Source organism: Artemia sp. Qi Xiang Cuo, chromosome 5 (assembly GCF_049724085.1).
Source record: "Artemia sp. Qi Xiang Cuo chromosome 5, ASM4972408v1, whole genome shotgun sequence".
Lineage (NCBI taxonomy): Eukaryota > Metazoa > Arthropoda > Branchiopoda > Anostraca > Artemiidae > Artemia > Artemia sp. Qi Xiang Cuo.
In genome coordinates, this window is record NC_142798.1 from 40,494,963 (window position 1) to 40,520,621 (window position 25,659).

Sequence of the window (25,659 nt, forward strand, 5' to 3'; positions counted from 1 at the left end):
GTTAATGTCTGTTCGTTTTATATTGACAAGTTTTTAATTAATCTATATAATGATTCCTTTTAACACTTTACTTACAATGGACTACTGATTGTTCTTTAATGTAAATATCAGACTGTATTTTAAGGAGTTATGGGCTATTGTATTTTTTTACTATGGGGCATGATCGTCTCTTACTAGGATGCTAGCTACCGCTGCAACCCGGAAAAACAAATTTTTAAAAATAGAATCACTTTATACAAAAAACTGTATTTTTGATGTCTCTACATACTGCAGTCTTTTCAAAGATATATGATTTTAGAAGCAAGTCTAATTTCTAACACCGATTGTCTACTAATGATGACGTCATATATGGTTGACCGATTGTCAACCATATATGACGTAATAAGTGACTTGGCGTAAAAAAACACTGATTGTCTAGGGATGAATCAAGGGGTTGGTTATAAGTTCATCCCCCTCACCCAGAAGGCCGAAAGTTTCACTAGTTACAGAGATTGAGGGGTGAAAACGCCAACGAAGGAGCCCAAGTCTGGTTGATGCCACCCACTCTGCATTTGTAACACCTCATACTCGACCAACAAATTTTTTCGATTCAGATGTGCTAAGACATACAGGCGATAAAGACAGGGAATAAAGAAGCCTGATTAAGACGCAAGCTATGGAAAATATTGTTATATATTATTGTAGCGCCCAAAAAAGGCCCAGTTTTGTTGTCTCCAATCCGGTAGCAACTAACAGGGCATGTATATTGGGGCGGAAAATCCTATGAGAAAAAAGGTTTTAAAAAAATGTAGATTGTATCGGTTCGTGAAGCCCCAAGATGGGCCACAGGTTGTTTTTCTCCGACCTCCATAGCGCTTTCAGCTTAATTAGAGTAAACCAATGAAGCTTAACGAGAATTATAAACTTCCGAAGAAAAAACGCAGTTAAATTGATTTTTAGTGCAAAGATTTCTATTTTTTTCCTTAATTTTATTTAAGTTTCATGCCATTCTGTGCACCCTATTTAAATTTTCAGGGTCAATAGAAGATAAATTATAACAAAAAAAGTGTTACCTGTACAAGTTAATAGTGCTGTAGATAGAGGTCGAACACATTCGTCTCTATTTATTGTACTTTTAGCCTAACAATTCTTCCGCCGAAATTCTCTTTCGCCGTATCTACTAACTCGTGACTTCTGATTACCGCACACAGTGCTAGGCTATGATCCCTCAGGTATAACCAAACCGTTAACTTTATCCATACTCAAAAGCCGGCTTAATTATTGAAGCCGTGCATCCAGATTTCTTCTCTCATAAGAGATATCCCCATAATAACATAAAAGAAGTAACCTTTCCGAAAAAAAGATTGAGGCAAATCTTCGAAAACCTGAAACCTAGGCTAGGGTTTAAACTATAGATCATTGTAAACGGTAAGAAAATTCCTACTTGTTTTCTAAATTGCAAAACTGGACCGAACTGCACAAAGATAAAACTACTTTGCATATTTACAAGAGGTGCCTTCCCCATAGTGATTCGACCAATTGGGAAGCCGGCGGCCCTGCGTGAAACTGCGTGTCAGGCGGTCGAAATTCCCTGTCTGGCTAGCCAATTGACTCATCTCCAGAAGTGGAATTTCTAACACTAACTGATGAGCAAGTTTTCATTTATAAAAAGTATTTGCAGCCGAAAATAAGAAAAATGATTTTAGAGTAACCTCAAAAGGACTTTTAGCTAATAGTTTGGACCAGGGACAAATAATGATTTTGGATAGGACATAATCATAAGTTGCAAATTGGAAATTTTTCTGGTAATTGAGCCCAGTGGTTGAATAAATATTATTATTTGTATATATTTCTGGACATAATGTCGCTCAGCCACCATTCATTAGAGGTCTAGGCACACTTGTATGTGTGCCTTTACTACAGGTTTCATCCTTCAAACAAAGAATTCTATATTAATTGGACCTGTAAGAATGTTGATTTTGACTTATCAAAGTTTTAGTCACAACTGAGCTTTATACGAATGGTCATTAATGATCCCTTAATGCTCACTGAAGACATTTTCAACTGAGTATTGGCACGGTACTATAAATAATAAAATTTGTTGTCTATTATATAATTTATGTTTTTGATTGATGATCCCCTAAAAATTCCAACTAGAGCATTTTTGTAGGATTATTAGCAGTTAATCAATTTACACTTTGGTATTATGTACGATGCATATATGGTTTGTTTAAAAAAAAAAACAGCCGTTCCAAAGCTTAATGGAGAGAATAGCATCTCGATCTGGTTCATGAAAAGTATTTTACCGAATAAATTACAATGAGGGGATTCTGTAGAAATCTCTTCCAAAAGCATAAGCAGAACTAAAATTGCGTAATTCCTTTTTAGCCAGAAAGTGTTCTTATATATCTGCACCCATATTCCCACCCAGAATTATTAATATTCGGCTTTAGCTCCTTCCCAAAAATTGAAACTACTTAAATAAAACTCTTTTGACACTGGTTCTGACTTTAAGAAGGCCATTACAGAGTAACTGAAGCCTCTTCTAAGAAAATGTCTTCCCAGAATATTTTCAGGTACAGATTCAAGAGTGGATTAAGAACATTATTAGTCAGGGATAGTACTTTGAAGCAGATTATATCAAATTCAATGTAAACTTAATACTTTGTTTCTACCTACATTATTCGAAGTATTGTTTACTCACGCATATTTTTACACAAAATGGATTTATTGAACTGAATTACTGGAAAGTGAAGCTATATTCTAAGCTTATAATTATTGTGCAAGTGCTCCCAAGTTCCTGAACCTCCTCGTCCATTTTTCAATCTTTAATTCTTGCGCCAAATTCATAAAACCGTGTCTTCATTATAGTTTTTTCAGGCAAAGTCACGCGTGCTTTTCTGCTTTTCTTAGGAAACCCCAGTCGCCTTTGGTACTTTTTATGGCTCAAAACGGCAAATAAGGTGCATTTGATGTGGCTTTTTCGAACAAAGAAGCTTGGAGCCGAGGCACGACTATGACTACGCTTAAGCCTCGTGTGAATGGTTACTAATCGGATTAAGCTCCGAAACATAGGACGATCACACAAATTAAAAATTTTAACTTAAGGTCCGTAACATAAGCAGCCTGACAAAAATAGAAAGTTATTTGAATTATGATAATTAGATATATATGTTTTCATTATCTAGTAATTGAATTTTTAAAGGCAAGGCTCATCCAACCTAGTCCACCTATTCTACTACCATTGTAGACTAATCCTTTTCTTAAGTTTTGACCGCCTCTTGCTCCAGGAAACAGCCAACAGAGCAAATAATTCATTGTTGGTAGAGCCAGAACTAATCTAACTTTATTCAAAGGATTTCATTTCTTTCTCAAGTCTTCCTTTTGTTAGATAAAAATATTTTATGGATAATATTTCTTCATATCTGTTTTTGAAAGTTAGATAATTTATACAAAACTTACGTTGCGGAGCTTATGGAAGTGTCAGTGTGATGTGTGAAATTTAAATGTGAAAGCGATGCTTAAGCTCCATAGCATTAGCTACTTAACATAACTGATAAAGTAGTAATATACAACCGGCATAAGCCATTTGTATATAGTAATGCATCTCAAGGCCCGAAATGGATTCAGTGAGCCTTTAAAGTCGCATCGTATAAGCACTGAAACACTGTACAGTAGACTTAATACATTTGAAGAAGAAGTCCTCATAATATTCTTCGTAAATTGGTTAGGTTATTTTTCTTAGGTTATCTATCACAATCGTATTTTTAGGAAGTATAGCTTTGGTTTTACTATTAACTACCCTCTCTGGAGGCTTTTTGTTACTTTATCTTGTGTCTCTAGAAATGCCTCATGTTAGAATTGGAGCACATTATCTTTGGCCTGTGTAGCCAATCAGAAGGTTTCCTTATTGTGAAGCCAATCAGTCTTTATCAAGGTAATACTAAAGCTATTGACATCTTAAAACGGTATAAATCTAGAATTGTGACTCCTGATAAGGAGACATGTTAAGAAAACAATTCTTACTTTAAAATGTGTATAGTGATCCTAGTTAACATATTATCCAAGGGGAGAACCTTTATCATCAAGTCTTTCCTCTTTTATCCTTCTTTTTCTAACCTAGAAGAAAAAATTGTCAATACTCTCCATGCTAAGATGCAATGCATAAATCTTTTGAAATTGCCCCTATGAATTGCCAAATAAGTTGTTCTATAGATAGGCTAGCGTTCATCCCAGTCATTGGTAATTCCATTTTTTTAATGAGCAGTGGTGAAAATACAAAATATGCACAGAAATGAAATGGATATAAAAACTTAACCTATACTATATACTCTGGGTATATACTCTGTATGTATATGAATATTTATAGCAATATTTTGTATTTTTCGCCACTGTTGTGTTAATATTTTGTATTTCCACCACCGCTCAGTAAAAAAAAATTAACAATGACTAGGATGAATGCTATCTCTAGAACAACTTATTTGGCAATTCATAGCAGCAATTTCAAAAGATTTACACATTGCATTTTAGCAATGAGAATATTATAATTTTTTTCTTTTAAGCTGGAAAAAGAAGGATTTTTAGAGGAAAGACTTTTTAAAGGTTCTCCCCTTGGATAATATGTTAACTAGGATAAAAAACCAATTGAGCAAAATTATGTAAAACTAAAACCCTCACATCTTGTTACCAAAGAGGAATTGAGAAGGATTGGGTATATTAATGAATAGCTAAAAGTCTAAGCTATGCATCAATAGGGTTATTATTCAAATTATTTAAGATCAACCACTAGAAACTATTAATCTATTGACTTTCCGGCAAGAACCTCTTTTTGGAAATACCAATTATCCTATTTTGATGGATATATCCTTTTAGTGCTTCATTTTTATTCATATATTAACAGAAAGCAGATTTTTTTCTGATTCAAAAAATGTAACTTTTGTTGATTGATGTACACTCTATACATCACAAATATTTAAATATAATTTTTCTTTTTCAATGCTTTTCAAAACAGAGACCATATTTTCAAAATATGCTGACAAATCATAGGTGAAAATTTGACCAATAAGGCAGGGTTTTTGTTACTGCCCTCTCATTGCCTCATGTTGTAGTAAAAAGGGGTGGTCCAAAAACCCATTGCTATTTTTCCGGAATGCCAAAGAAAAGTGGTCTTTCCCAAAAAGAGGTCTTTTACCCTGGGATCATTATACATATTTTAAAGTATGAATAGTTTTCTTAACATATCTCTTTATCAGGAGTCACAATTCTAAATTTATAGCCTTAAAACATTGTATTCCATGTAACAACATGATAAATAATTATAAATTTAAATAAAAAATTGATTTGGGTTTTTACAAGGAATGAATAGATGATAATTCCAAACATCCATGGAATGCTAGGAATTTTCCCACAGATAAATGGACTTTTTAGAAGTGTCAGGAATACTTTTCTCAGCTTATAATTATTTCTTATGGGTGAGACATCCATTTAATGTGCATCCACACATGAGGATATTGCTCTGAGTTACCCCCAATAAAGACTACAAAGTTACAATAGGCCTAGCACCAGCATTCTAAGCAGATTTTGTTTTGTAGAATGATAATGTAGTAGCAGTAATAATTTAAAAACCTATCAAACACTGGCAGAGCAAAAAGAAAACAGCAACAAAATAAAACAGAAAAAAGACATTTCTAAAAACAACAATAGCCTAATTAAAAATATAATAACTACTGAAAGAAGGAGAAGAAACAAACAGTAAAATTATACAAGCAGACTTGCCTAAATATGCTACATGTTGCATTGTTTCTGATCTATCCTCACTTCTACCCTTTGTTCAATAACTAGTAAAGTTTATATATTGTTTGCAGACAACTTTCCTAGTAGATTAGTCAGGGATAGCTAAATAAGACTGCACAAAATATAAAATTGTCCATCATTCATTAGAAATGGCTGATCAATGTCAGTTACAAGTTGGATCCTATTGACTTGTTTTAGGGACTTCTTTCTAACCAAATTTTAAAGGGATTGTCAAAAAGTCTTATATCTACGCATTTTCAATGTTTTGAAGTCATTTTGCCAACAGTGGAGCTATGCATCTACATTGGAAGCCCACTGGTCTATGCCTCAACCCCAAGTGTATGAATTAGGAAACAGAGTTGTGAAACTCACTTGTTGATTTGATATGCAAACACCAAAGTGTTCTTTAACAATTTCTTTACCTCTGTTTCTTTTGGGAGATGATCCCAGCATGGTTGAAAACTTGTAATGTTGGAACCCATCACACAAACCAAATTGGAGATGTTGTACCTAAGCTAATAACAGAAGTCAGGATGAAAACACAAACAAGGAGCCATATTGTCTTCTATGTCTGCTGAAGGAGTAACTCTTGTGTTGGAAAGATAACACTGTCAATGTTTCCCTATCCTTTGCTGGTTGCACCCATACATTTCTTATGAAGTATTGTTAATTATCATTATCAGTGTCTAGCAACAATATAACACAGCAAAATCCAAAATGACAGTCCAGAGCTATCAGGGCATTTTTGCTACTATAGGGATCAAAATAAGAAAAGGTATAACATGGAGCCAGAAATTTTCTTACTAATTTGGCAGTAAGACCAAAAAATCCACAAAAAATGTTGGTTACATTGGCATTGAAGTTGTATCCTCCATAGTTTGGAATTTTGTGCCTAAATAAAGCTTTGTATTTCCCCATCAAAAATTGGAAGGGCTTAGAACTCTTGATATACCTTTACCTTTCATTTACAATGTTAATGTATGCTCATAATATAAGCTAGTAAAAGTCTAGAGAAAAGTTGCTAATGCTTATTGACATCCTATTTTGTATAGTTTTATCCAGGACTTTGGCAAATGTTCTTCCCAAATTCCCCTTTGTAGTAAAAATATTGGGACATTAGTTTATGCAACAAGCCTATGACTTCCTCCTTTATTGAATAAAATAAATAAATTAGCCATCAACTTAGAAACATATAGCCTAATACATAGAAACTAAAAGCCTCACCCTTTTATAGATGTGGATCTTACCTTAAATTGTAGCTAGGAGCAATCAAAGGATTTCTCTATTCAGTTTATCTTTGTAGTGATTACCATGTCACAAGATTGGAGCAGAGGTTCAACATTGCATGTTGTAAACTAGCAAGTTCTTTTGTACTGTCTCAACAGTAGGGTTATCCCTATTGTTGCAGGTGATATGAGCTTTAATCTATGTGATATGTCCCAGTAAAAAAAATGGAGTGCTTGTGCTCATCAGGATCTTATGTGTGTGTATAAGAGTGGCTGAACAGCAAGTCTTGACTTTGTTTTTAAATTTAAACTGATTTTAGCTTCCTCCTGCTCTTGTGTTGATAGTTCATTGGGTTTTCTGACCATTTCCCTGTTTCAATGATTGTGAAATCCTGCATACCCCAAGTAGTGTTTTGGCTAATTTTAAAAGCAGGATAAGGTATACCAAGTGGGAGAAAGTTTATTTATCTGCTAACTGGTCAGTATGACTTGTTATTGTCAAAAATCAAAGTCCTTTATCACCCTCCTCAGGCTGCTTCCAACCTAGATCAGCAAGATAAGTAGGCCTCAGTAAATATATATCATGCTGAAATTGTGCACACTCTGAGTCTTGCTAAGGCTGCTGCTGTACCTAGACAAAAAGTAAGAATTAAAATTATGGTCCAAAAACATAAATTCAACAGTTTCTTTCTGTTTAGTCCATTCTAAAAAAGACTGGATTGAATATCTTTCTTATGAGTTATCATTCCTTCCTCCAGATTCTTCTTGGAGTGCCAAGTCTTCTGGAGTCCACTTTGGTCTCCTATTGGCTTCACAACAATTTTCAATCTGCAGGTGATGATGGGTCAGGAATGAGTCTTGCTATCATCTATTTGATCTACTTGCAGATATTATTATGTTTTAGATACCGTAATCAAAAATACTTTTGTACAAATGTCTTTCAGTGTTAGCTGGTAGACTTGAGAGCAGCAACATGTTGATGTCAGGCTGGAGGTTTGCCTCACTGAAGATTCTCCTAATGTTGATTACTTCCTGCTGGATGGATTGCCATTCAAAAATCAGGTGCTTAAAGAATTCTGGAATAGAGTTGCAAAGTCTGCAATATGGATTGGCTTGTTTATCTTAATTAAACTGCTCTTTTCTCATTATAAAAGAGTTGCTTTTGATTCTATTATAAAGAATGTTATCTACCCCTGATGAAAATAAGGATAGAATGGGCATTTTTGTTTGAAGGAACTCTTCTTCAGATTTTGTCCCTGAAGGTCTGGGCCTTTAAATTGGGGTTAATTGGATTATGCAAGGAGCTACTAGCTAGCTGGTCTGCTACCTCATTATATTTGATGCCCTGGTGGCTGGAGATATGCTGGAACTAGAGTTCAATAAAGCTCTTTTGGAGACTGATGAATTTATCTCTGATTGTCCTTGGGTCTGTATCCATGGCACTCCAATGGATATTATCAATCAGCTGAAGGGTGTCCTTGGAGTCTGATAGCAATACTACTCCTTTGGAAGCCAGTGGATTAATATTGATGACCTTTCAAGCCTCTTCTTGCCAATAGCTCTGCTGTGAGGATGGAAGTATTATCAGGTTGTCTGGTTTTTGTATTCAGTGAATAACTTGGGATAACAGATGCAGAGCTGCATTTGCTGCCTTTAATACAGCCATGAGTGTAAATTTGGAGAGAATCTGGATACAAAGTGGTCAGTTTCTCATGAAAAGGTGCCTGAATTTAAATTGGCAGGTAATTTGTCTTTTGCAATGGTATTAACTCTAGTGAAACACTTGGAGGTGACATTTGCAATCCCAGGGGGACAAGAAAATGGCAGAAACAGTGTGAGTCAAGTTTCTGAGATAGGACAAGCTTGTTAAATTTTTTCCATGACCATATAAATGTCAAAATATGCAAGGTACCATCTTTTGCAAAAGTGAGCTTAAAAATATCATGCTCATGACCTATAGCTTGTATCTTGCTGCAATGTTTGGTGATCCATTTATTCTGTCTTTCTAAAATAGAGGGCAGACCAGTTAATTGTTTCACTTTGTTAGAGGGACATTGAGCACAAAGTCCTTGGGTCTCTGATTGTCCTTGGGTCTGTATCTATGGCACTCCAATGGATATTATCAATGAGCTGAAGGGTGTCTTTGGAGTCTGATTGCAATACTACTCCTTTGGAAGCCAGTGGATTAATATTGATGACCTTTCAAGCCTCTTATTGCCAATAGCTCTGCTGTGCGGATGGAAGTATTATCAGGTTGTCTGGTTTTTGTATTCAGTGAATAACTTGGGATAACAGATGCAGAGCTGCATTTGCTGCCTTTAATACAGCCATGAGTGTAAATTTGGAGATAATCTGGATACAAAGTGGTCATTTTCTCATGAAAAAGTGCCTGAATTTCAATTGGCAGGTAATTTGTCTTTTGCAATGGTATTAACTCTAGTGAAACACTTGGAGGTGACATTTGCAATCCCAGGGGGACAAGAAAATGGCAGAAACAGTGTGAGTCAAGTTTCTGAGATAGGACAAGCTTGTTAAATTTTTTCCATGACCATATAGATGTTGAAATATGCAAGGTACCATCTTTTGCAAAAGTAAGCTTACAAATATCATGCTCATGACTTATAGCTTGTATCTTGCTGCAACGTTTGATGTTCCATTTATTCTGTCTTTCTAAAATAGAGGGCAGACCAGTTAATTGTTTCACTTTGCTAGAGGGACATTGAGCACAAAGTCCTTGGGCAATTTTGCTAGCCATAGTTTGGATTGTTTCTAATTTTGCAAATTTAGTCTTACTACAATCTCCATATGATTCAATGGCATACTCAATCTTTGAATGAATAAATCTCTTGTAAAAATCAAAGAGTATTTCTTGGGAATTAGCCCACTTTAACCCTGTCAGACACTTAAGGATGAGTTTCCTTTGCATACATGAATCTTTTTTACACTGTTGACTTGATTTTGTTAAGTCAGCTAGAAATTCAGGCTCTACAACATTCTAATTCCACATTGTTGACAAATAATTTTAGTGGTATGACAGACTTTTTGTTGTGGAATATGATTGCATTTGTCTTAGATTTGGAGATAGGTAGGGAATTGCAGCAGAAAAGGCTGCTAACCTCTCCAATCCCATATTAATATTATTGGCAATAATATTTACATCTCTGCTTGCTGACCAAAGAACTAAGCTCACTTAAAACTAATAAGAAAAGAAAGGGGCTGAGTATGGACTGCTGTGGGAGCCCAACATGCAATGCTGGAATCAGAAGCTGATTCAAAGTCAGCTAAGACTGCTATTTATGGCATTTCTTGCAGCTGCTTCAAGCTGGATTACATTATCTACAGTATTATGCCCCTTACAAAAGACAGTCTGGGGATTAAGTAGAATTCTATTAATTTCCATAAACCATTCTAACCTCCTATTCAGCATATTTTCTAAAAGTTTTCCCAGCACTGGTAGCAGTTAAATAGGCCTGTAGGAATTGATTAAATCTGGAAGTTTACCTTGTTTTCTAATTGTGATTATAATTGCCTGTTTCCATATCCTTGGGAATATTTTGTAACCCATGTGTAGTTATGCATACATGAAGTAAGGCATCATGAAAAATTTCTCCTGAATTTATGATCCATTGGATGCTTATTTCGTCTTCTCCTGATGCTGAAGAGGAACTAGACAACCTTAAAGCCTCCTTTAGCTCGGATTTGGTAAACATACATACAAGTTCCTTCTTGAAATTTATCTTCTTATAAAACTTGCACACTTTAGGCCTTCCTCTTTGTAGTGTGGGGACCTCTTTTTTGAAATGAATAGCAAATGCTTTGGTAATGTCTTTGTTGGTCCATTGGTTCCTGTTGTTGTAAGACAGGGGATCTTTGAATTATAAGTTTTATTATTGCCAGCAATTCAATTTGTAAACAAATAAATTATACTTGAAGGGACATTATTACCTTAGTTTGCACTTTGGCGCAAAATTAAGGTCCATACTGGATTTGTTGTGCTCTGGGTCAATGATGGCAAAATTTCGTCTCTGTTTTAGGGCCCAGTGACACGCCATAAGAGAGGTCTGCTGGAGAGATGCAATTTAAGCCCAAAGCAGCATCAGCCTCCTAGCAAGACACTCATTATGATGAAGTTGGCATCAGTCAGTAGTTGAGTGGGACAGACAGTCCCACTCATATATCCATGGCTTATCATTCCATTCCTTGTCCAGTCTGGACTTGAAGGACGCAGCCATGGGTGCAGTCACCATTTCAGCTTGAAGGCCATTCCAGTTGTTGACAACACACTCAGAGAAGAAGTGTTCCAACATTTGTGTATTGACAGAACATTTTGACAGCTTTTGTGAGTGTCCTCTTGTATGGTGCTGACTTGATTGTTTGGAAAAAAGGGGGCTATTTGGTTGTGCATTATACTTCTAGGTCAGCATCATATCAAAACAGCAGCATCTGAAGACGAGTGTTGGCAGCTGCATGTGTTCCAGTCTCTTGTTGTATGTGAGATCTTGTAAGCCAGCTATGCACTTCATGGCATGCCTCTGAACTCCCTCAATTAGACTGGTATCATTCTTATAGGAAGGGGAGGTGAGACATGTACTGAAATCTAAAACAGGCCTAACTATAGCCTTATAGAGCCTTAGAAAGACTGCATGGGAGTGGCTGGTTATGGTGTATTTGAGGAGACCACGGATTGAAATTGCTCTTGAGACTGTTTGATGCCATTGGCTGTGGAACTTTAGTTGTTCTCTATCAGCACTCCTAGATCTCTTTCTTCAGGACTTGTCTTTAGTACTAAGTCAGCCAGTGAAATGGGGTCAGACATGTTGTACTGGTGACAGGGGTTGTTGCTTCCAAAGTGAAGGACACTGCACTTTGATGTGTTGAATTCAAGTAGCCAATCTTGTGCCCATGTTTGGATTTTATGAAGGTCACATTGAAGACTTTGTTTATTTGCAGGCCTAAACAGCTTGGAGTCATCAACATAGAGAGTAATGTTGTTTTCTGTTCTGTTCACCATATAGTTGATGTATATGAGGAATAGGGTAGGGCCCAAAACAGTACCTTGGGGGACTCCAATTTCAATATCACATGGTTTGGAGAAAACCTTGTTGCCATTAGCTGTGAACAGTTAAACCTACTGAGTCTCACCAGTCAGAAAGTGCATGACCCAATTGATCATGTCCACGTGGGTACCTGCTGCCTAAAGTTTCAATCTGAGATGGTTTTGTGGTACCTTGTCAAAAGCCTTGGCTATGTCCAGTAAAATCAGGTCCACAGGGATTCCTTTCTCCAGGTAATCTGTTATGATGCTGTATGTCTCAAGGAGATTAGTCTCAACTGATTTTCCTGGCTGAAAGCCATGCTGGTTGGGGTAAAGTATATTATTGGTATGGAGATGTGTCAGAATCTCACCACTCACAATCTGCTCAAGGGTTTTTGCCACTGCTGAGGTCCTTACTAGATATGTACCTCCAGAACTTCTTTGGGTTATTCTTACTATCAACAGCTAGCTTGGACTTGTAACTTGTATAAAGTTGTTTAGTTTGGCTTCTTAGTTTGTTTTGAGCTTTTGCAAACTTTTGGTAGTGTTCTTCTTTTCCTCCTCTTTTTGTATTTTCTTCAGTACCATCCCCTCGTGTTTTTTTCCTTGTATATCTTGGGTTCATGAAAGGCAGTGTTTTGGGCTTTGGCATGAATTTTACTGACATATGCTTTTTTGAAGTGTAAGTAGCTTGTCCTTTAGGTTAGCCCATTGTTGGTTGACATCCCCTTGAAGTAAAAGTGACCAAACTACGCCTTCCAGCTCTTTTCTGATTGCCCTGTAATCTACATAAGTTTTCTTTATGTAATCATTTTTTATCTTGCAAAATGACAGATTCACTTCTAGGATTAAATGATTGCTCTTTCCTAGAGGGGGTAAGTAATTTATGTTCTGAAGCTGGTCTTTATCCCATAAGAACACTAGGTCCAGTAGAGTTGGTCTCTGGAAAAGTTGGCCTCTAGTAGCTTGTTCAACAATCTGGTAGAGATTGTTTTGTTTATTATTATTATTATTATTTCCCCAGGTCTTACCTTTGGCCAACTGGGTTATTCATGGGACATCTGCATTGTTGTTTTTACCTGTAAGGGTGTTTGCATAGGATGTGCTTGCATAATGATAAGCTTGGATGCTGGAGGTTTTCTGCACCTCTTTAATTTGGGTGAGGACAGCACTTGGCTTTGGTGTCTTGGGTATTTTACCTGCAACAATTGAGAAAGGAATATTCTGCTCAGTTGAGATTCTCAGAATGTCTGCACATTGATGGTGGGTGGGGCATAAATCATTTTGAAATGCACTGTGTCTTATGGTCTTACAACTTTTGCAATAGCAGGATGGCTCAGAAGCAGGACAAGATGTTGAGTTATGGTTGTCTTTTCCACATTTGGAGCAGGAGGTAATTATTTACTGGCAATTGTTTTTAGTGTGGCCATGTACAGATCTACATCATGCTTGAGCTCATTTTTCATTGCAACCAAGATTGACTTACTTGGCGTCAGGCTTTCTCCATTTCTTTTGTTAAGCCTAGTTATATTTGTGTCCATAAAATACATATTGGAATTACTTTTTTCTGATGAGTTTTGCAGCTTCAATTCCTGAGTTAGTAAGCTGAATTTAAACTAGAGTTTTGAATTACTTTATCTGCTTGAAATAAAGTTCTGCTGTGTTACTGTTTTTTGACACTGAGCTCAAAGTTAATTCTGGCTACTTTAAAAATAGCTTTTCTGATTAATATGTGACCATCTGCTATGAAAAGTGTTCTGTTTTTCTTTTTAATTGATATAATATGATAATGTGGAACAGTTAGGGATGGAGGAAGCTCTGAAATTTTTCGTTTTCTTGTTGGTGACTCAGTTTCTTGGATACTAGCATTTCCTGGGGTTGATTTTATGGGTCCTTTTTCTTTGTTTGCTTTTGCTTCTTTTGGGGCTCACTGGTGCGTTTGGTTTGATTTTGGAGGTAATCACAGAATCTTTGAAGCTTACACAGCAAGGGAAGCATTGATCCCTGCTCACCTGATCCCTACAGTTTAAGGGATTTTACTCCTGGTGGGTACACCAGCGCTTGCAGCATGTTACCAACCCTCTTCTGCTTGCTCAGTCTGTGAATCAACACTAGGATGCAGATTCACTGACTTTTTGGGTGAATTTTCAAATTCGTCCAAAAGAAAATTGTATTGGCAACTTTGTAGCCGCAACAACAAAGAAAATTTGAAATCTGGAAACATTGAAATCTCAAGGGAATTAAACTTCTGTGTCACTAATTAAAAAACATACACAGAATAAAACACCAAGGTAGGTAACACTTTAGGGTCTATTAATAAGGAAAATAACGAACTAGGTTTGGAAAAATGTCTTTGACTCACAATTTGAGGCAATAGTCCACAATTTAAATTTCATAATAACACATGGGTTTGTTGATCAACACTATCAAGCTAAGTTTGAATTTGATATGGAATTATTAGAGTCTATCAAAAGTTTGTGTCTTGTAGTATCCTGTTTATGGGGTTATTCTAAAATAAATTCAAATGGGGATAATATTTGTGTTGTGTATTAAGTTATTTTTAGCCTGTATTTATCTTAAATTACCTTACTCTTGCTGTAGCCATTCTTTGTTAAGATTTTGCTTGAATCAGCAGCCACTGTATCTTCAGAGAGTTGATTCGACAAGTGTGTTATTCACTGGCTGAAGAAATAGCTTCTTTCTTGGGTTATGGAGCATTTCTTGAAGATTGGCTTTGGATGCCCTCTAGTCATAGAACATTCTGGGGGGGGGGGGCAAGGAGACTAGGGAGAATATTTTTGGAAATAATTGTGTGGGTCATTATCATGTTGTCACATTTCCTCCACTATGAAAGAGTAGGAAGCTTCTAGTGACATAAATGCTCTTCATATGGTATTTGTTTGGGCCTTCAATCATTTTGGTTGCTCATCATTGAACTCTTTCTAGTATTTCTTTGTCCTTCTTGAAATAGGGTGACACCAGGGAGATTCCAACCTCTAGGCATGGGCAAACTAATGCCTTATGGAGGTTCATAAACACACTTGGGCATCTGCTAAAGATAGTTATTTTGGTCATTCCAAGAGATTGGAGGACAAACAAAAATACAGATTTTGCATGGGCGCTGAATCTTAGTTGTATGTGTGTATTAGTTTAGTATCAACAAATCTTAAAGATCTGAAGCCATGTTGAGTGGGAGTCAGAATGTTGTTAATTTCCAATTTGGTCCAGCTTTTAATTTTATTTTGCCAAATGATATTTGTTACTGGGCTAGTGGCAGATTATTTTAGAGCTGAACCCATTGCCCCTGTTCTGAAAAAGAGCTTTCCTTTGAAACTGTAGTTGTCTTGGAATCAAAAGATAATTAGTGTTTTATTTTTTACAGATGAAAAGTATAGTCAAATTTAACGAGTTAATTTTGCTTATTTGTTGTCCTTGTTTGACGTGGCAATACTCATGAAAATGTGGCCCTGCCCTAAAAGCTTCATAATTTTGGGGGAAACAAAAGTATAATCTTAAGAAATTACAATTTTCAGTTATGAATAGACATAAGATAGCTCAAGGGGTGAAAATGTTTTTGTTTTGATGTATTTTTTACTTCAAAGCAAGGGTAAGTTGGAAAGGCGTGGTACAGGTTGCATGGTCAGATATATCTTTGTAGTTTTAAGATTTTAGAACTATGGGCTAAAGTATATTAATAGATGGTGCACAAAAAGAAAATGAACTGTTGGTTGGGAACTCAAACTAACAACTGCCAAGTGGGGCCATGATCTTTAATTTTGTAAGCCATGGGTTAACTGTTAATAATAAGATCACTGATTAATTCAAAATAACACAATGTATATATCATGTTATGCAATGTGAATATATAGTCTGTTATTTTAATATAACCTTGACAGTGATACATTTTTTATTGCTTCTGGCCCATGATGTATGTTAGCATTAGAACTCTTTGCAATAATTTCCTTAAGTCTTTTTTATCAATATCTTCTGCACTCTTGATACTGTAATTATATCATCTGGTCTTTTTTGCTCATACTAATTCTGAGAGAAGTTAATAGGTTTGTAATAATCTTTTACTAATAATATGTTACAGATGCTAAAGTTATTTATTACTTTTAGGTATTTCAGAATGAAGACCATTCTTACTAGCCAAGTGGTCAAAGTACCAGAGGGTGTGGACATAAAATGTAGGGCAAGGAAAATCAGAATTAAAGGACCAAGAGGAGTCTTGGTTAGAGACTTTAAACATCTGTTTGTAGATATCCAGGTAATGTTTTGTGTTTGTTGCTTTCCAAAAAGGGCTAAAATATATGTTCTCTGTGTGTTCAAGTTGTTTTTTGCTCTAGAGTGTTCTTAGCTTTACCAATTCCTTTTCTAGTCCTGAGTAAACACTGCCTTCTATGCATAGTCATAGCTATAAAGTGACACTATTTAGATCATACAATAAGTCAGCACTTGTAAAATACTGCCTCCAGTTTTTATAGCTCTTTTTTAGCATTGAAGAGTTGATTCCCAAATTTGAAGCCCTATCACTCCAAAGCTTAGAACGTTTTTGAATAGTATTCATTTTGTTTAGCTATTATTAGTTTAGCACTTACAATTCCAATTTGAATAATTATACAATTAATAGTGATTCTCTGTTTGTTATTCAATTTAAAAATTTGACTTTTGTGCTGGGTAAAATGTATCTCAAACGCTACTTTTTAATATTTGTATTTTCTCTTGCAGACTGGTGCTAAGAGGGTGCAGGGCCTTTGGGAAAACTTAATTTTTGGGATGTTGATGTTACATAAGCACCAATTATTAAGCCACATCAGTGATATACTGAGACATGTCACAGAGGATATTAGGAAAATTTTCTTCATCAGAATTGCAGCTCTGTAATGTTATTCAGTCTGAACATTGTTAAAAAAAAGAAAGCTGAATGAACTATATATTATAAAAGAAGAATTTATCGTTATTTTATGGTATTGTCATCCAGACATAAGGAATGTAGAAGCAAAAAAAGCTGACAAGTGAAATACTCATGATAGTTTTTAGCAAAACTGTTTCTTGCTTTCTTGGTGGTAAATACTATGATGAGTTCTTGACATTCAAGGGTGGTAGCTGTGTTGTGTTCTATTTATAGCTTTGTCAATCCACTCAATCAAACATTGGACTGGGATGATCTCAGTAGGTTCTTAATGAACTTCAGTTTTGACAAACTTCTTTCTGCACTTGCTGATGATTAATGGCTAGCATTATCAACATTAGTTTGTATGCAGTTACACCATTTGAAAACGAATATGCTGGCAGTGCCAGGAGTTGAAGACGCTGTAATAGACTTTGCACGTCTATCCTGAAAGATTATTCAGGTGTTTGTCTTTTCTCTAGATTCATAGTCAAATTGTCTTTTTCTTTGCCTATTATGGTGTTCCTTAGACACCAGTTTAGTGTCCGTTTCTTGCACATTGTCCTTTACAATGGTAATTGCTGATGTAAAGGCTTCTTCTTTTTATTTTGAATAATAAAATAAATAAAACTCCTTTAGTCATAGTTAGTAAGACTAGTAGCTTCACTATTCACTTGTTCTTATGATATCTTCCATCTGTCTGTGCAAACAAATCATTCAATAGGCTATATACTGGAGTATGCCAAAAAACGTAATTACATGAAGATTAAATTTGGTAACGTCTCCCAAAACAAGATTTAGGTCTTCGACACCCACAAGGTTTGTAGAATTCTTGTAGATTGAGCTCCAGAATTTGGGGTATTATGATTGATGCTTGCCTTTCATACTGATGCTATTGTCAGAATTTCGACCAGTTTCTAATGTCTACCCCATTCTCTGGCAATGCCTCTAGGAAAGTGTTTGTAATCATTTTCTTGTACTTTCTTCAAAAACGCAATTTAAGAACCATATTAAAACCCAAGAAGAGCACAAATTAGGTCCTGTAATATTTCTGTCTTAAAATAAATATAAACTACTGCCAAAGAATAAATAAAGGACAAAACAAAAAGAAATTAAAAATTTATAACCACTTCAAACAGACAGGTAAAAGATACTGTGTAGATAAATAAACGAATCCTAAAACCACCCAAAAAAATTAAAAGAATAATACATCTAACTTATAATCCACAGAAATTACAACAAACAGGACTAGGGCCACCACCCCCTAAACTTTCTAAAAGCTGTAGAATTTTTTGCACTTTACTGAAAAGGATTTGCATATTGAGCAGTGTTTTTTATTTGTCTTAACATTAACATAAGCGAAACAAAGGAATAATATCACAGGGTTAATCAAGGTCCACAGATAACAGCTGTAATTTTCCCCTCCCTCCCAAACTCTTCAAAGTATTCATAGTACCAAGTTCCTTAATTTTGGCTTAAAATGTCGATTCCATAATATGTTTAAATGGGAAAAATAATGTTTTATTTTTGTCCTTCTTTGGTATTGCTGTGGTTGACTCCAGTCATCTACAGGATGTTTGATAAGTACTACAACGTGTCAGCGGTAGATTTAATGGGACCTTCATCCGTTTCTGAGGACAAGTAAATAGTTATTAGCTGCCTTCAGTAAGAATGTTTCTAGGACCTGATGAATAATTTTTCTAAGCAATTATTATTGAGAAAATTTGATATAAAGTATTCAGCAAGTTAAAAGTTAGGGGAAAACTGATGAAAGTACATTTTTTTGGCACTGCTTTCAATTGTTCTGTTTCTTGTTCAAAATCTCAAGAAAAAGAAGTTTGGGTGCAAATTGAGAAGGAGCTCCGGGGGGGGGCACTTTTAGGAGAATCAGTTATAGTGTACTTAAACAAACTATCATTGGCCACTTTCATTTGCAAAAAGGCTATTGGAAAAGTTGTTCTGTTGTTGATGCTTCACTTGGTTGATCTGAATCCAAGGGTCGACTTTTTCATGAGTGAAAAATTAAGTGTACAATGTTGAAACAAGCATCAAGAGAAATGGTCATTTAATTTTTTCTTGGGGGTCGGGGGAATTTGTTGCTTAAAAAATGGGTCTCAGGTTCAAACGCTCATTTTAAATCCTTTAACAAAATCATATGACCTTCTCTCATCATGATATAATAAGTAGATTTGTTGATGTTGCTGTTGTGCTTGAGATTTTTGAAGTTGTTTTTCTTTTTTCTAAATTCTAGTTTACTTACAGTATGATAGTGCCAAGCGAGAATTGACAGTAAACAAATGGTTTGGAATAAAGAAGGAAGTTGCCGCTGTGCGAACTATTTGCTCACACATTGAAAATATGATTAAAGGTGTTACCAAGGTATTTCTGGCCTCTATTGTTTTTTCCATCGTTAATTTTTGCCTTTATTTATTTGTTTACAGTTTAATGACACAGGAAGTATGTTATATATTTATAATATGGAAGCTATACCCTATACGGCTAATGGGAAATTTCTGAAACTAGCACCAACTGAGTTCAAACTTTTCAACACCGTAGTTAAGGTATCTATTTGTGAGTTTTTAACTTAATTGGTCTTTGAAAAAAGGTATTTGAATTAGAAAGTTTCCCGGCATTTGTGTTTTTAAATAAAAAAAGTTTAACAATTTTTTTTTGAATGTAGTTTATTTTTAAAAATCATAGGAAAATCACATACTTTTGTTTGCTCCAAATTACCCGTGTTTAAGAGAAAACGATTTGCTTTGATTCATAACTTATTTAATTTTTTTATGAGAATGGAGAGATTTAATATCTAAATGTTGCTTTTAAAACGCAATTAATAATTTTTGAATTGGCGAATCACCTTAGCATGATTGCTGGTTTTCTCTGGGGCTAAAGCTGTCCTGACTCCCATGTTTCAGGCGGCCTTGACTATTGGCAGTTTATTCCATCTTTTAAAGTGTCTTAGTTTTTTTTTTTGTAACTGTTAATTTGCTCCTATAAATATGTGCCTAGGTCATTTATATAGGATTTGTCTTTGGTTGCCTTAAAAAAAATGTCTAGTCCTTATTATGAAATATTTGATGTATCTTAAGACAAAATATATTCTTGATGGTGATATGATATAGGATATGTTCATTAAAGATGCGAATAAAAATTCAATAAAAATCAACGATTGGTATGTCAGAGGATAAAAAGAGAATAAAAATCAACGATTGGTATGCCAGAGGTGAAAGTTAAGGGGGTGAAGAACTGAAAGTAAGGTACTCGTACTTATCAACATTTAAGTAAAGACAAATCCGAACAAATGCTCCAGAAATGTCATTAGAAGACTTGGAAAAACTCCATGTTTCTGCCGATAATAAGATCGATGATCAGTATAGTCTGAATACGAGGCATTAGAAGACCCAGAAAAATAAGTTGGAGTTACATTATTAATGACTTTAGAAATACATATATAAATGGACTAGGTGATGAAACACCTCTTTGTTGGACCCATTTCCAAAACAGTATCATTTTTCCAAGAATCGAACCATTAACTTTAAAAAAGATGAAGTGTCATTAATTCAGCTGAAAAACGATATAGAGATTAAACCCTTTCAAATGAGGTCAAGACTTGTCGGGAAAGGCTTCTAAAATGTAGTTGAAGAATCAGAGCCAATTGTATAATTTGGGACCTCTGTCCTTAAAGCTGCGTGCCCCCCCTCCCCCGTGGAGGAAGTTTTTTAATCTCTGATCATTCTGAGTGAAATCGCCGTCTCAAGATTTAGAAAACAACCTTTTCCTATGTCGGGAGAGGAATAATGGACCTTCGCTATGAACGTAACTAACTTCTTATATCATTCCTTCATTCATGTTATGCTATCTTTATCGTCACTGAAATCGTGGTAAAATTTTGTAATTGTTATTTTATGATTCTGTCTTAACGTATGTTTTTATATTATATTTTACTAAACGGATTTTACTTCTTCATAATTTTCCGTTGCTTGAGAAAGAGTGATACACTGTTTTTCCTTTTCCTTTCAAGTCTGGCGTTTTGTTAGCTTGGTGATAAAGTCACTATTGTCCTTTTTTATAGTTTTAATATTATAAATAGGTAAATACATAACACCGCAAATAATATAAATAGTAGATTTAAACACACCCTTCCCAAAAGACTGAATTGACTTTGTCAGAGGGAAAAAATACATTTGTTTCTTTATTGAGCACAGCAATCAACAGCTGACATGAGTACAACATCAAACATTAGAAAAAAAATCCTGCACAGAAGAAACAAAAGAAACTGAGGTATTACTATCAGCAAGGAAGGAAGAAAAATAAAAACATTTATATTGTTGTATATATTGTAGGCTATATTGATCAGGAACATAAACAAAACCTGGAGAAAAAGATATCTGTAGAGTTTGGTTGATTTGATTTTTAAACCAATTATCAGTGAAAACATAACAAGGATGTTTTGGTGTTGGATTATTCTTTAGAGTATGAGAATACATTCCGTACATCTAAGCATTCAGTAAAAAGGGTATAGGGATTATTCTTAATGCCGTATTGATTTAAAACTCAGTCATATGCTTTAATTAAAAAATCTAAACGGAAATATAACGCGAATCTAAACATAGATAATGCAGTTTTGGATTAATGACACGTGTTTTTATTTGAAGTTAATTCAAGTTTCTTCCCTTAATAGGTTGTTAACATGATAGTCATGCTCTTAACTCAAGATTGTATTGTAGGGATACGAGTATAAAATGCGTTCTGTGTATGCTCACTTTCCCATCAATTGTGTGACATCTGAAGCCAACTCAGTTATTGAAATTAGAAATTTCCTTGGCGAAAAATACATTCGCAAAGTAAAGATGATGGAAGGTGTAACTGTTGTAAATTCAACAACTCTTAAGGACGAACTTATCCTCCAAGGCAACGACCTGGAAGCTGTATCCCAATCAGGTTTGATTATCTATATACGCATAATTCTCTCTTTCTCTCTCTCTCTCTCTCCTCTTTCTTTCTCTTGTCAGTTTTATTAGTCTCTTAATATTTATCCATTAGAAATTGCCGATTTAAAAATAAGAAGGCTTTTTGTCAATATGTTTGTACTGTAAAAAGTATGAGTTTTGAATAGCAATTCAATATGTTTAATGAATAAAAAGCTCTTGAGTTAGCCAATTGTGTGTAATTTCAACGATTACTTGGGATTTTATTTTCTTAACTCAATATTTCAGTAGGTTAAAGTTGATGGCTCACTCCTAGAGGACTTGGAGTTGAGTTTGGTTGGAGGGAATTGAAAAAGAAAAGAGCTGTCACTGTGATTTAAAAGAATGAGAACTACCATGCTGTGCACTTTTGTTTTGTTTTTACAATTGTGGAAAATTAATGTCAAAGTTGAGCCTTGGGATTTTGTAATTTCAATAACAATCTACGGTTTTATTATAACTCTAGTGGAGTGAATTGGATGCGTAGTAAATTTGCTAGAAGTTCCGCATAAATGTGACAATATTCAAAAATAATTTCTGAGACCGCACTGACTAATCATGATAAAATATAAAATCGCGAAGAAAGGAAGAAAGCGAGGACAATTAACAGCCAGTGAGAAAGGGTCGTCCAATTTTAGTTTTGTGTTTTATTTGAACGTTTGGTTTTTTATATTTTTATCAGTTTTATTCTGCACTGAGGACGGTCAAGCAGAGGTCTTGACCGAAATATTTGCATAATTTTTCAATTTTTTCACTGGCTGTTAATTGTCCTCGTTTTCTTCCTTTGTTCGCGATTTTATATTTTATTATTGACGATATTCAAATAATATTGCTCCTTGTTTTAATCAGAATCACGTGTGGATTTTAATATAGTATGATAGGAGAACCAAAGGGCAAGAGTCATAATCATCAATCTTTTTCCATCTCAACTGATTAGTCCGGACTAATCAGGTTCTAGCAGAATTGCTACTTTCGTTAAATATTTTCAAAAGAAGGAGATGTACTCTTCTTTGCTTTGTTTCACCCCAACTTTGGTCTTTGTTCATTTTTTGGAACATTTTCTTGAAAGACAAGTACAAACTGTTCGTGAAATTTGTCCGGTTTACATACATTTTTAGATTTATCATACATATCTTGAACAGGTTTTTCCGTTTTGAATGAGAACTGCCTTTTCACTTTTCAGTCTTATGCAAGCTATGATGGTGAAAGTTAGGTTAGGTTAGTTTAAATTAGGTTGTAAATCTCAGAAATAGGTTAGTAACGTAACCCAACCTAACCTGTCACCATCAAACCTTGCATAAAACTGAAAAAATTGGCATCGCCCCTTCATATCTCAGCACGGGATATTTTTTTTTAACATAGTCTCCAACATCAAAACCCTGCAAATGCGTCTTGGCCTTTGTATGGCAGTTTTGCCCTAATTTTTAGTCAATATTCTCTGTAGGTGGAATTTAGAGCCATGCTTAACATGCCCAAAATATATCCTATTTACTTGATTGTCAATACATATACAACCGTACTGCTTTTTCTACTTGCAAGAGTTGCAGATAAAAAAATCACTTATAAACCTCTAGTCTACCACTTTGATTAAATAAGTTAAAAATTTTTCTTCGAGAATGATAATAATCCGTGAAATGTTTCTTTTATTCTACCTTCTTTCCTTATGCTCTATGGTCCTCCGAAATCTATCATTGTAACATTTTCTCTATTATATTTTATGTCTCACATACAATGCGCCTAATTAATAAACATAAAATTGCCTATAGAAATTATTTCCTCCCTCTTCCACTAAGTTAATTTATGTCCTCCGTCCTCTATTGAAGCAGGAGTGGATGACTTTTTCTTTCTTTATCTGTAGTATTGTAAGATCTAAAGAAATATTAGAAATCTTTTCGTTCTTTATCTGTAGTATTGTAAGATCTAAAGAAATATTAGGAATCTTGTGATGAACACACAAGACTTGACTTCAAGGACAATGATGTGACTTTGTTAAGCACAGCAGTGACTATTAAACCCGTCCAGAAATCATGGTTAATAGTTGTGTTTACATATCTGAGACGTTTTAGATGTATCAATTATCGAATACGCAGGGGGGATATATATATATATATATATATATATATATATATATATATATATATATATATATATATATATATATATATATATATATTTGTTACTGTGAATGTCTGAAATCTGATTAATGTCGACGTTCCTCGATGGATGTCTGAAATTCCCTTTTCTCTGCTTAGATTCAATTAGCTTGGCTAATCAGCTCTCTCAGTCTTATGCAAGCTTTGATGGTAAAAGTTAGTTTAAGTTAAATTAGGTTGTAATTATCAGAAATAGGTTAGTAACCTGACCCAACCTAACCTGTCACCATAAAACCTTGCATAAAACTGAAAAAAAAAATGAGTGGTAACGCTGACTAAGTCCCAGGAGAAAAAACAGTTTCGGACATTCACGAGAATTTATATTTTATTTATATATATATATATATATATATATATATATATATATATATATATATATATATATATATATATATATATATATATATATATATATATATATATATATATATATATATATATATATATATATATATATATATATATATATATATATATATATATATATATATATATGCGTGTGTATGTGTGTTTATGTCTATCTTTCTCAGATCGTTCACTTTTATTTTGTTGTTTTAGCTGCATTCATCCAACAATCCACCAAAGTGAAGAATAAGGATATCCGAAAATTTCTTGATGGTATCTACGTTTCTGAACGAGGAACTGTCGTGAAGGACGAATAAACATTTTGTTCTTCTTTTCCAATAAAGGGAATGAATGACTCGCATTTTCCATTCTTTGTTTCTTTGTATTTTCCAAACTTTGTTTCTTTAAAATTCAAGACTGATTTCAGGAGTAAAGGTAGCAAAACACGTCTGTATGAAGCAGATCACACTCGATTTCAGACTTAGTCCCAACTCAGAGCAAGCTTCTGATTGCAGAGCAAGACGCTGATTGCATTTACACGGTAAATAGTAGTACTAGCAGAAAGAATCGAAGATCTAACAGATGAGATGAGGAAAAGTGCTATCTACAAAGGGAAAAGAAGAACACTGGCTTTTTTGGGTTCAAAAAGGGTAACAATCTCGGCGTTAGACGATGAAAATGTATGAAAAGTAGTTGTCTCAAATGAAGAGATAGATGGATAAAGAAAATGTCAAATCTTAGGGCCAAAAAAGAGACTCAAAACAACTAAACGACGCCACATTCGCTGGAGGACTTTAGCCTGCTCATCCACTTTCGTAACAATTTGGTTTTGCATGATAAGATTGTTAACATGGACATCTGGGGCTAAAGCCTCCTGTCAAAGTTAATGATAAAATGAATAAATAATTAAAATAAATACAGGCCTGAAATCATTTCCAAAGTATATTTCTAATTATCCGTCGAGATTTGGTCCCAAATCAAACAGTTCGTGGTAGCGAACTGTCATTAAGAAACTATGCGGCTCAGTAGTAATCGAAACTCTAAAATATGGAATTTGGTACCAATTGGTACACCAAAAGAATCGGCCTATTATACTCGATTCCCAGTATATAAGATTCATTAAGTTTGGTGTTATCCATCGAGCTACGAGGCAGAGAAGATTTGTCTTGTATTTGAAAAAGGGGGAAACCCCTCCCCTCCCCCTAAAAGTCAAGGAATCTTGATACAGATCATACCATCACATTCAGCGTATCAGAGAACCCTTTTC

The 25,659-nt window shown here is 34.7% G+C and overlaps 1 protein-coding gene across 1 annotated transcript; it reads left to right on the forward strand.

Annotated features, from left to right (window-relative positions):
• Positions 1 to 3,696: 3,696 nt before the first annotated feature.
• On the forward strand, positions 3,697 to 24,753 carry RpL9 (ribosomal protein L9). The gene is made up of 5 exons (XM_089089582.1): positions 3,697 to 3,724; positions 16,153 to 16,300; positions 19,187 to 19,303; positions 21,655 to 21,868; positions 24,606 to 24,753. The coding sequence occupies exons 2-5, from the start codon at positions 16,163 to 16,165 to the stop codon at positions 24,707 to 24,709; spliced, it is 573 nt and encodes a 190-aa protein (XP_088945708.1). The 5' UTR covers positions 3,697 to 3,724; positions 16,153 to 16,162; the 3' UTR covers positions 24,710 to 24,753.
• The last annotated feature ends 906 nt before the right edge of the window (positions 24,754 to 25,659 follow it).